The sequence below is a fragment of the Gopherus evgoodei genome, chromosome 2 (assembly GCF_007399415.2).
Source record: "Gopherus evgoodei ecotype Sinaloan lineage chromosome 2, rGopEvg1_v1.p, whole genome shotgun sequence".
Taxonomy (NCBI): domain Eukaryota; kingdom Metazoa; phylum Chordata; order Testudines; family Testudinidae; genus Gopherus; species Gopherus evgoodei.
The window spans coordinates 84,894,573-84,907,835 of NC_044323.1; the positions used below are offsets into that span (position 1 = coordinate 84,894,573).

General features: G+C 43.7%; 1 protein-coding gene across 2 annotated transcripts in view; it reads left to right on the forward strand.

Moving 5' to 3' along the window:
- The window catches only part of CRTAP (cartilage associated protein), a 40,630-nt gene that overhangs the window by 727 nt on the left and 26,640 nt on the right, over positions 1-13,263 (forward strand). For both annotated transcript variants that reach the window (XR_003998869.1, XM_030551220.1), the window contains exons 2-4: positions 5,920-6,069; positions 7,304-7,475; positions 12,656-12,784. Coding sequence is in view for 1 of the 2 variants with exons in the window: in XM_030551220.1 (XP_030407080.1) it covers positions 5,920-6,069; positions 7,304-7,475; positions 12,656-12,784 (451 nt within the window). In the remaining variant the exon portion in view is untranslated. The remainder of the gene's footprint in view (positions 1-5,919; positions 6,070-7,303; positions 7,476-12,655; positions 12,785-13,263) is intronic.

Consider the following 13,263-nt stretch of genomic DNA (forward strand, 5'->3'; position numbering starts at 1 on the left):
ACATCCAGTGCCCCACTGCCTTACCATATCCCCCCCAGTGCCCCATTGCCCTGTCATACACCCAGTGCCCCATTGCCTTACCATATCACACCCAGTGCCCCATTGCCCTGTCATACACCCAGTGCCCCACTGCCTTACCGTACCCCCACAGTGCCCACTGCCCTGTCATACACCCAGTGCCCCACTGCCTTACCATATCCCCCACAGTGCCCCACTGCCCTGTCATACACCCAGTGCCTCACTGCCTTACCATATCCCCCCATTGCCTCACTGTCCTGTCATATACCCAGTGCCTCACTGCCTTACCGTGCCCACTGCCCTATCATACATCCAGTGCCCCAACCCCCCAGTGTTCCACTGCCTTACCATACCCCATAGTGCTCACTGCCCTGCCATGCACCCAGTGCCCCACTGCCTTACCATACCCCATAGTGCCCACTGCCTGCCATGCACCCAGTGTCCCACTGCCCCACTTCCTTATCATACCCCATAGTGTCCACTGCCCTGCCATACACCAGCTGCCCCACAGTGCCCCTCTGCCCTTTCATACACCTAGTTCCCCACTGCCCTGTCATATACCCAGTGCCCCTAGTGCCCTGCTGCCCTATCATACACCCAGTGCCCCACTGATCTCCAGTGTAACACTGCCTTACCATGCTCCATAGTGCCCCACTGCCCTGTCATGTACCCAGTGCACCATTGCCCTAGTATAAAACCAGTGCCACACTGCCAATCCATACCCCTATGCCCCACACACTTTTTGCCCCCATTACATCCCTGTGCATCCATAGTGCCCACTGCCCTATCATACACCCACCATCCCCGTTGCACTTCCATAGTCCCTCCTTGACCCCACACCTGCTGTCCCATGACACTCCAGTGTTCTCTCTGCCCCTCGCTGCCCCATTACACAGCCAGTGTCCTGACATACTTACTGCCCCCTCTGCCCCATCACACATACTATGCTTCCACCTGAGTGCCCATTTCACCCATGGTGCCTCCACTGCCCCCTACCCCTCACAGACCCACTAACCTCCTGACCACTGCCCCATCATATTTTTACAGGACCGGCTCCAGGCACCAGCATTCCAAGCTGGTGCTTGGTGCGGCATTCGGCAAGGGGCAGCAGTCCCTGTTGTTTTGAACCCAAGCAGTGTGCGGAATTGCCGCCACTGGCAGCGGGGGCAGTCCGTGTGCCCTTAGGGCATCAGGTGCGTTTCCGTGGTGTCGACAATTCGGCGGCAGCTTCTATGCTTAGCTGTCCGCGACGGCTTCAGCTAAACATAGAAGCTGCCACCAAATTGCTGCCGCCATAGAAACCTGCCTGCTGCGCATGGACTGCCCCCACCCACGGCAGCAATTCGGCGCGCTGCTTGGGGCGGCGAAAACCGTAGAGCTGGCCCTGTATTATCGTACTGCCACAATACACACACCATGCTCGCTGCTGTCATGCACTCACCATCCTATCACTAGTGTGCCCACTGCCTTTACCCCACCCTACTTTGTGCCCATTGCCCCCCCATCCTGTCATACATCCCAGTGCTTCCTGTCTCTGCACCCCACTATGTCCTCTCTCCCTATACCATAGTCTCATTTTGCATTGTAATGTCTTTTACACCCTCCTCCACCCACACGCTCTCTGCTTGCACTCACATCCCTCCCTGCCCTTTTCCTATCTCATGTACTCTACTCTGTATTTCAGTGTAATGCTGCACCCACCCCCCATATGTTCCCTCTCCCAGGATGTCCAACCACCTCACTGCACACTTCAGTGTGCCCCTGCATGCACACCCCCACACACCCCTTCTTGTAGTTGGGTTGCTTCTTCCCTATCGCCTGTCCCCCTCACCCAATCACCTTCTTCAAGGTAATAGTGCACCCCCTACCCATTATCTCCCCTCATATATCCTACTACTGGCTTCTTGTACACCCCATGCCCAGGATGTGTACCCACTATCCTACCAAGTACGCCCCAACCTCAGCCAACTACCTTTGCCAGGACATCCCATCCTACAGTCTATTGTATTATCTTATTCTTCACTGCCTTCACCCAGGCCATCCCATTCCAATTCGCACTGCCTCCCCAAGGCCAACTGAACTTCAAATAACCTAGTCTACTCTCTCATACATTCCCCCTCCCGCCATTTCAGATTATCCCACCCCAGTCTCCACAATTCTCTTCTCCCACAGGTTATCCTGCTCCATTTTTCACTGCCTCACCTACATGTTATCTCCCCACTGGCTCCCCTAGGCCATCCTACCCCTTGTCCCCACTCTGTGACTTCCCTGTGCCATCTCACCCCCAGATCCTGTAGCCCACTCCTCCCATATGCTCCCAATTTGTGCCACTATAATATAATGCAGCTCTGATCACAACCCCATATTTTCTCAGTCTTCCCAAAAATCATCCCACCTACTTGCTTGAATTACACCACTCAGCCCTTCTCTCACCAAGTGCCTTACTCTTGCTGGAATTCTGCACCACTTCACTATGCAGAATTTGCTCAGAATTCATGTTCCTCACAGAATTTTATTTTTTCATGGAGAATTTTTGATTTCCCTTACCCCCTTGGGCATCCCTGTCCCCGCCGTTCCTCAACCCAAGCTAGACAGCACAGCAGCCGAGGGCCCAAGGCAGGGCAAGGGAATGGCTTTCCAAGCTCTCATTCTCTTGGCTGAATACAGCAAGAGCCAGGACGCTGTCATTCTGCCCTGTACTGGGCAAGATGCAGCCATTTCACGTTTCCTATTTCAAGGAAACAGGACAACAATATCAAAAAGAAGAGGAACTTATTTTTCAGAGACATCACCTTGTAATGTTTTATTCAGCAGGGTCACTTGTATTACATGATATGATCTTTTTTTTGTGGTTTCTGCTTGAAAGCATATTCTTTATCTGATAAAGTGCTTTTTAGGCTTCTGCTACATGGGAAATTTCTACCATTTACACCAAGATAACACCCTGTGTGCACACTCTTATTCCATTATAAGAGTGGCTTCTGCTAGTATAAGCTAAACCCCTTGTGAAGTAACATAACCTAAACCAGAAATCTTCCCAGTTGTCATGAAATAAACTGGAAAAAAAACAAAACACTTATGCCAGAATAAGAGTGTTCACACGGGAATGGGAAGTTATTTCGACATAACTAGGTTGATTTATATTCACACCTAATACAAACAAAAATTCCCATGTAGATAAGTAACTCTTTATTAGATACATGAGGTACCACATACATCTCTTTAAAAATGAATGTGCAGTAACTCTACCCTCAACTCATATTCACTCTCCTAATTCCCAAACCAATATATACCTGACCATACCAGCCCTAATTTATCCTCCCGTCCCCACCACCTGTTCCCTTTACAGAGCATGCGGTCTTTACAAAGTACTTATGATCACGGTAGCAAGCATGCCGGATACATAAAATGTTTATGCATAAAGTATTCAGTAAATTACTAGAGAACACATCAGTGCCTTAACTCAAGCAACAGCAAAAGTATATGAGAGATCATTTGCAGAATATATTATAATTTGCAATTTGATTCAGTCATCAAATTTAAGAGCTTTATGTGGCTTCTGCATTCTAGGTATCGTGCAGCTATAAATCACTGCAGGCCCCACAAACCGTTTCTTGGCTGACGGGTTTTGTTAAGGAGGGAATGTTTGTCATTTATTTTCTCGATAACACCACTGTCAGGGGAAACTTTGGATGAAATTTTTCAGATGACTTAGTATTTATTCATGTGAGTGTAGAAGAAAACCTTTGCCACGTCTCAGATCCTGGGAGCAGATATTCTTATTCCTGCATTTGCTCCTTTGAAGGGTCAGGTTTGTCTTTCTCATTTCTGCTGAGTTTACTTTCTTCAATATGTATACAACTTTTTTTTTTCATGTGACACACTGAGATTACAAATAAATCATGGACTAAGCAAAGGAGAAATAAATATCAACCTAACCAGCAAACAGGTTTGAAGAGTAAAGCACAAGACAGGAAACAGAACTGGACCGTTGACGAAAGTACAGCTGCATTTATTCTTGGTCTTTGCTATGTCTGGCCTGATTACACATAGAATATGTGGAGAAGGCCAGTAAATGCTGTTGGCAACATTCCACCTCCTTGACAGTTATAGCTTCACAGTAGCCAGGCTATACTTAAGGGTGGGATTGGCAATTTTGTGCCCTGTCTCCTCTTGATTTAGCTAGTGGGAATGAAATTTTTCCTTCTATAAGCAAAATGTTGGGGGTTTGTGCATGTTTGTTTCGGGTTTTTTGTTCATAAGTATCTTTGCATAAGCTACTTCAGAGATTGTGAAGAGCACACTGGATTGTATTGGCCAGAATCTTAGCTTATCATAGCATGGGGAGAAAATGGTTTAGCAGTTCCAGAAATGTCAGATGGTTCCCTTCCCTCCCGTCTTCTGCCTCCTCCCCCTCCAGCTAAGTTGGCATGTAAATAGTTCTGGGTACCAAATGCATACTTTACTAAATATCTCTAATGTGGCTCAAATGGACAATGTCAGTTTGAAATCAGGTCAATTAAATAAATGACCAGGTAGCGTATTGGCCTATCTGTCCACTACCCAATTGTTGTGGTTTTATAATAGCAATTTCCCAGGTGTTTTTATATATATATTTGTCCCCTGTTGCTGTGTGAATGAGTACATAAACAGCAGAGGAAGCTAGCAGACTGAGCCCAGTTCATAGAATCATAAAATATTAGGGTTGGAAGGGACCTCAGGAGGTCATCTAGTCCAACCCCCTGCTCAAAGCAGGACCAATCCCCAAATTTTTACCCCAGTTCCCCAAATGGCCCCCTCAAGGATTGAACTTCATCAGCCATTTATGCACAAAAGTGGTGCAGGATTGGGAAAAGGAAACTATACATTTTGTGCATTGACCATTATATGAATTGGGAGGGAAAAAATTAAAAATTGCTGGTCTCTTTGATTTATAATAATCATAGCTGCTATTTGTAACAACAGGTGCTAAACATTAAGACAAAATGAACAGTTCAGAACTGTGTTGGTAGCAGTAAAACTAACCAGAATCATGTCAGTTTTACTCTGCTGATGCTTGGGAATGCTTTTGAGTAGCAGAACAGACCCACTGGAGCTGTGACCTCACTAATTGCCCTCCTTTCCCACCACTATCTTTTGTTCTCTGAATAGTGGGTGTCTGATAAAATTCTTCATGTCTCAAAATGTAGCACATTACAGCAGTTTTTTTTAGATTGTAAAACCCTTAGCTCTCAGACAGTGTGTTGTTTTTTTTTCTGGGTCTTGTACAGTAGACTGTGGAGCAGGTTATCAGTGGGTTAAGAAATAAAAAGTAAGACACCAGAGCAAATGTAATACAGTACTTGAATTACAAAATGGCATCCAGAACTCTAACCATCTGCAGTACGTGGCTTTTAGGCAGTCAAACAGTGGAGTGATTTATTGTAATTGAGCAATATGGTATGTCCTAGTGCCTTGTAACACTTAGAGTGTGAATTCATGGTAAATACACTTTTTTTTCCCTGCAGTTTATGCCAGGAATCAGTCACTTTTTTAAATTTAATAGCGTAACTCCACACCACATAGTTTTGTTGAAAAAGAACATTGGGGAGGATTCCTCTTCAGACCTGCAAAGAAAATGTTTAATGTGTGTTTTATTCTGATTATTTCAGAGTTGAATTCAGTTCTCTTTCTTTAAATAAATAAATCTTTTCGTTCGATGTTCACCACTAAATCTACCCTCTGGTTCTCGTAGCCAGACAGTTATATGAACTTGCTGTAGTGAAAAGTCTCCAGAGGTCATCCATTGATTCTATAAAGTGGAAATAAATGTGTACAATGAGATGGAAGGAAAGTTTGCTGGCAAAAATCAGATAATGGAAAAGATGTTTTTTTTAAGTTAAATGTTTTCTCCCTCTTTAGGCTAATAACTTTCCAAAAGCCATTGCAGCAGCTCATACGTTTCTGCTGAAGCACCCAAATGACGAGATGATGCAGAGGAATATGGCTTATTACAAGAGCATGCCTGATGCCGAGGAGTATATTAAAGACTTGGAGACAAAGCCATATGAGGTAAGTTCTCTACCTGCAGTCTGCTCTCCTTGAATACCTCCATTGACTTTCTCTCTCAATGCATTAGATTCAAGGTTCTCATTCTTCTTATAATCTTACTCTCAACTCTATCCCTATTTTCCATCCCATTCCCTCTCATCTTCCCAGTCACCTGTTTGCTACTTTCTGTTTCTCATATCCTGTTACATTACCCTTTGTGCCTGGGGAAGTCTCCTTTTTTCCATCTGCCAACAATCTTCTTTCTCCTCTGTCAAATCCCTTCTTATAACTCATCTCAAGCTCACTCTCTTGTACCCTCGCCTCATTACAGTAAATGTAGCTACAACACTAGCACACCGATTTGAAAGCTTACTCCTTTGACCTGGAACTTTATGCCTGTAGGTATGTCATCCAGCTAGTTTATAGTAAACCATGAAGTCAAAGCAGCCTTTATATAATAGTGTCCAAGCTGAGGGCCAGATTCTGTTAAGATGTAACCGCCATTTAATTTTGTGCATGCGAGTAGTGAACTCAACAGGACTAGGCAAGTATGCAAAGTTATTATAAGTGCAGGATCAGGGCCTAAAACAACTAGGAAATACATCTACGCTGCAAAGAAAACCCACAGCACCGAGTCTCAGAGCCCAGGTCAATTGATTTGGGCATGGGTTGCAAGGCTAAAAACGTCAGTGTAGATGGTCCCGCTGGGGCTGAAGCTGGGGCTCCAAGGCCCTCCTCCCCCCGCCAGGTTTCAGAGTCCAAGTTCCTGCCCAAGTAGGAACTCCATACTGATGTTTTTAGCCCTGAAGCCTGAGCCCTGCAAGTAGGAGTCAGTTGACCTGGGCTCTGGGACACAGTGATGCAGGTTTTTCTTTGCAGTGTAGACATCTCCTAGAACTCTCATTAGGTCATTTGGACCTTGTTGAAAAAATATATTTTTATAATTTGATTGTGGCTCAGGGTCACACTGAAATCTTTCTTCCACAAACTTATCTATCAGCTTTCTGAAATAGGATCATGTCCCCTACTCTCTAGTAAATACCTTGAAATCTCTCTTGATTATCTGTATTTACTTACTTATTCCCATGTGTTACTTGAATAAATGAGGTTGTATTAAGATTGAGAAATAAATGGCATTCATTGTATTTGAATCCCCGTAATTAAACATTTTATTTTTATTCACTGGAGCCCATAGAGCCACTACTTTTTCCACAGATTTAAAAACTGCTGCTTCTCACTTCTGCTTGTTTTTCAGACTCTCTTTGTCAGGGCTGTGAGAGCATACAATGGGGATAACTGGAGAACCTCCATCTCCGATATGGAGCTGGCACTTCCTGATTTCTTCAAAGCCTATGATGACTGCCTTGCAGCCTGTGAAGGTTCCCGGGAGATCAAAGATTTTAAAGATTTTTATCTTTCAATAGCAGGTTGGTGTTCGGCAGCACCTTAACTCTAGGAGAGGGGTGGGCAAACTTTTTGGCCCAAGGGCCACATCTGGGAATAGAAATTGTCTGGCAAGCCATGAACTCTCACAAAATTGGAGTTGGGGTGCGGGAGGGGGTGAGGGCTCTGTCTGGGGCCAGAAATGAGGTGCAGACTCATTTTTGGCCCCACCCCAAAGGAGTTCAGGATGCGGGAGGGGGCTCCAGGCTGGGGTGTGGGCTCTGGGGTGGGATTGGGGATGAGGAGTTTGGAGTGCAGGAGAGTGCTCTGGGCTGGGATCAAGGGATTTGGAGGGTGGGAGGGGACCAGGGCTAGGGCAGGGAGTTGGGGCGTGGGGGGAGGCTCAGAGTTGCAGCCTCTGGGCTGTACACTTACCTCAAGCAGCTCCCGGAAGCAGCTGCATGTCCCTTCTCCAGCTCCTACACAGAGGTGTGGCCAGGTGGCCCTGCACGCTACCCCATCCACAGACATCTCCCCTGAAGCTCCCCTGGTCTGTGGTTCCCAGCCAATGGGAGCTTTGGGGGCAGCACTTGGGGCAGGGGCAGCATGTGGAATGGAGCCCCCTGGCTGCTCCTATATGTAGGAGCCAGAGAGGAGCCATGTCGCTGCTCCTAAGAGCCATCTGGAGCACCCCTGACCCTGCTCCCCAGTTGGTGCACTGGAGCTTGGCAAGCCCCAGACCTCGCTCCCCAGCAGGAGCTGGCTGGCAAGATCTGGCCCGTGGGCCAAAGTTTGTCCATCCCTGCTCTAGGACAAGGAGTCTTGAATACATATTTTAGTTTCTAAATGAGTGTTGTTGGTGTGTGCTTTTCATGCTCCTCATTCTGCATGGTCACCTGCATGATGCCTCATCAATGCCAGATTGGGACCTATGTTAAAGAAGAGTTATAGTTGGCCATATCAATAGCTATCTTGTCCTTGGAAATAGGTACTATAGGAAAGCCATAATGGAGGGTGTTCATATACAGAAGACTATTAAAGTGAAATGTGTTGGTGTTTCTAAATATCTGAGTAGGCTTCTAGGAAATGGTAAGAATTTCTCCGTCTCATTAGCAGTATTAATCCAGACCCATTTCTCACCAGTAACTTTATTTGCTATTGAGCTTCTGTCACACTGTCTGATATGGCTTACAATTCAGAGTGCCATTCTCAGGTCAGACTGTCAGGAAAGAGGGCAGACACGCCAAACTGGTGATATATTCTATAATTAGATTTTACCAAGCCAGTAACAAATGTGCACTCATGGATCACTATATTAGTTTTACCATGGAGTCACAGACAGCTCCCTTACCACCCAGGCAAACTAGACTTTGTGTTGAAATAACCTACAGTGAGGTGATTTTATTTCCAACCTCAGCGGGTTGGTTACTTACCGCAGGTCAATGGATACTCAGGATCTCACACCAAAGACAACACCGACAGCCAATTTCTTTAGTAAACTAACTAAAGATTTATTAGCTATGGAAAAGAAATTAGAGTTATTGAGAGGTTAAAGCAGATAAAATACATCAATAGGTGAATCCAAGTTTGTAAGTTCAAAGTGATAGCAGAGATGTAGTGATCTGCTAATTTTCTATATGTCTCTCAGGGTTACTCAAAATAACTTTGGGTATCTCTCTCCAGTCACTCAGTATTCCACCCTATCAGAATCCATCAGTCCAGAGACACAATATCATTCCCTCAAACCACTATTTATAGATCCTCTTCACAGAAGACCATCTGAACGGTGTCTTCACCCAAGTGGGTTTTGATGAGTAGCAATTGCATGTTGAGTCTGTGAATTTCCATTATTCAAAGCAAGGGTCATTGTGTTCAAGTCAGCATTCTATTTCCTGGCATTCACAAGTAATTTAGTTAGGCTATGTCTATACTACAGACCTGACAGCAGCACAGCTGTACCGAAAGCTATGCCACTATAAGGTCTCCCGTGTAGCCGCTCTTTAATTAAACCCCAATGAGCGGCATTAGCTATGTTGTCAGGAGAGCCTCTCCTGCTAACATTAACCCTGTTCACACCAGCACTTTTGTCAGTGAAATTTATGTTGGTCGGGGGGGGGGGGGTGTATTTTTCCCATCCCTGATTGACAAAAGTTTTAAGTGTAGATAAAGCCATACCGTGATATAATAGTGCAGTTGCCTGCCATTACATTATAATAGGGATAGATAAGTGAAACAATTCAAGTGTCTATCATTCATTAACATTCATGACGTTCTAATACCTGAATATACACACACTTTAATCTGGGGTTATTTAATTACAGGGACATACATAATGTAATGCATCAACCGGTTTATAGGTTAGTGAAGACAATGCCATTAACATTCCCTTTCAACTCAGGTAACACAAGTGAATTGGCCTTTGGCTCTGATTTGAGCTGGCAACCTGCTAGAAAGCATCACAGCCTTAACATTTGACCTGGAAAATTTCTCCTCTCCAGTCTGTATTGTGAATATCTGTTGCAAATTTCTCCTCTCCAGTCTGTATTGTGAATATCTGTTGCATGCTCTGCAGTAGAGATATGCACTGTTGTTTGAGGCGGAATTTAAAAAAATTGAGATGCCTGCATCGCAAAGGATACAATTAGAAAAGCCACAGTTTTTGTGTTATCAAAATGGCATGTGTAAGTTTCCCTTGCTCCTCGGTAACAATGACAATAAATACCATCTCCAGAGCTATGTGAACCTCAGTAAAGGGGTTGCAGAGAGGCTTCTTTTCAAAGGTAGGTGTCTTGGTAACACAGCACTAGAAATGCAGCAGAATTTCTAAATTGCCAAAAAGATGGTTAGCTTGACTTTGTATCCTGAAATGTCTCAGCACCACCAGTCAAGATAACTTTTTTTTAAATTGAATTATAATTGCCTGCAAGTATGGGGAGATGGGTTCCTAATTTTATGAGTAACACTTTTATATTTGGGGATCCTGAATTATGGATAATACTTGTATACAGATATCAGTCCCGGAAACATTTTTGCTGATTGCCTCATGTCATTTAGATAAGACATAACACCAAATTGCTAACTGCTGCATTCAGAGATTCCATATCTTTTCTGAAAGAAGGAGTGATAAGCCCTGATGTTCTAATCAATTTCTGATGTGGGTAATTACATTCTGCCTTCCCATGTTCACCCTGCATTTTCAATGGATACAGTAGTCTTCACTTCTGGAAGGAAAGGGGGCTTAGTAGATAGAGAAAAGGAATGGAGGGGCTGAGTTCTTGATCTTTTACTGTCTCTGTTGATGACTCAGTGCATTACCTGTCAGTTCCATTTTGTTGACAAAGGAACTGAAGCGCCAATATCTGCTTTACCTGGGTGTTGAGTGATAAAGAGTTATTAATGTTCAGGATTTTGAGATCTTTTAAAAGGCCTGTAAGAAGTATATCTCAAAATTATTTATTACTTCAGGTTTTAGCCTGTTTTTGAGCTGTTCAGTGGTTTGTAAATGAGTTTGTGAATTTGAATTTAGGATCTTATATGATGAAAGACATTCTATGAATAAGTTGTCATATTTGCATCTATTTTATTGAGACCAAATACCAGAGAAAGGCAATTAAATAAGACTGCAAAGGTATCAACTACTTAAAAAAAAATCTCTGTTAAGGTCACAGATAGAAATACAGCAGTACTCCATTTAAATCATTTAATAGATAGAAATATCACTGTATATAAAGTGTGTCAACACAGGCTGTCTTTAGGTGTCTGTAAAACATAACATAGCTATTTACTGTGACTGAAACTTTTGGTCAGAAGTCAGGCCTGGTCCACACTACACAGTTAAATCGATTTAAACAGCGTTAGATCGATTTAACTCTGTACCCGGCCACACTACAAGGCACTTTAAATCGATTTTAAGGGCTCTTAAAATCGATTTCTATACTCCTCCCCAACGAGAGGAGTAACCCTAAAGTCGATATTACTATATCGATTTAGGGTTAGTGTGGACAGAAATCGAAGTTATTGGTCTCATTCCTTTAATGTAGCTACCCAGAGTGCACCGCTCCGGAAATCGATGGTAGCCTAGGACCATGGATGCACACCACTGAATTAATGTGCCATAGTGTGGACGCATAAAATCGATTTTATAATATCGGTTTTATAAAACTGGTTTTAGTAATTTTGATTTTATGCTGTAGTGTAGATGTAGCCTCACTGGGGCCTGATTTGCAGAAGTGCTGATCATTAACACTTCTTAGGCTACGTCTACACTACAGCATAAAATCGAAATTACTAAAACCGGTTTTATAAAACCGATATTATAAAACCGATATTATAAAATCGATTTTGTGTGTCCACACTAGGGCACATTAATTCGGTGGTGTGCGTCCATGGTCCTAGGCTACCATCGATTTCCGGAGCGGTGCTCTCTGAGTAGCCACATTAAAGGAATGAGACCAATAACTTCGATTTCCGTCCACACTAACCCTAAATCGATATAGTAATATCGATTTTAGGGTTACTACTCTCGTTGGGGAGGAGTACAGAAATCGATTTTAAGAGCCCTTAAAATCGATTTAAAGTGCCTTGTAGTGTGGACGGGTACAGTGTTAAATCGATTTAACGCTGTTTAAATCGATTTAACTGTGTAGTGTGGACCAGGCCTTATTGACTTCAGCTGGAATTGTGAGGGCTAAGACTCTGTGAACATCAGGACCTTGGTGCCTAGGACCCAGGGGAGCAGTGTGGGGACATAGTGTATAGAGGAGCTGGCTGCAGGAATACTTCTGAAACAGCTAACTGTGGGTACGTCTACACTACAGGATAAATTCGAATTAGCTTAAACCGATTTTATAAAACATATTATAAAGTCGATTGTGTGCGTCCACATTAGGCACATTAATTCAGTGGTGTGCGTCCGTAGTCCGAGGCTAGTGTCAATTTCTGGAGCAGTGCACTGTGGGTAGCTACTGTAAAAGAATGAGGCCAATAACGTCGATTTGCGTCCACACTAATCCTAAATCGATATAGTAATATCGATTTTAGCATTACTCCTCTCGTTTTGTAGGAGTACATAAATCGATTTAAAGAGCCCTTTAAATTGATATAAAGAGCAGTGTATTGTGGACGGGTGCAGCGTTAAATCGATTTAACGCTGTTAAAATCGGTTTAACAGCATAGTGTGGACCAGGCCTGTGTTCTATCCAGTTCTATCTCTGTTTTCCTTTAGATCACTACATTGAAGTCCTTGAATGCAAACTGCAGTGTGAAATCAACCTGACGCCGGTCATAGGAGGCTTTGTTGTGGAGAAGTTTGTGGCAACCATGTACCATTACTTACAGTTTGCCTATTATAAATGTAAGTAGTGTGTTGTTGTTTTTTAAATAAGCTTGGGATGGTGCTGGCAAGCCTACTTCAGTGCCCTTCACCTCTAGTGACAATGATTTAGAATATTTTATTTGTAGCATCTTGAAATTGCAATTAATCTATTTTGGACCTAAAAGTCTGAGACATTTAGTCTCCTTTCTCCCTGGATATGTGTAAGTGCTGTTGACATCTATGGGAGACAAACATATGTGAGGAGAGGTGAATAGCCCCCTATGAAAGTGATACGGGAAAAATGCATTTTATGGCATGATCCTGCTAAGTGCTGAGCTCCCCTCAACTGCCACTGGAGTGACAGAAGTTGTAGGAGGTGCTTGGCTGTTAATGGTCTCTAATCAGGTTTCTATTAGAGCAATGAAGTCTTGCATCTTAGACAATTACAGAATAAGCATGATTTTATTTGTCACATTCTGCTGCATTTCTTTGTCTCCTGTGGGTACAATCTACTGGTC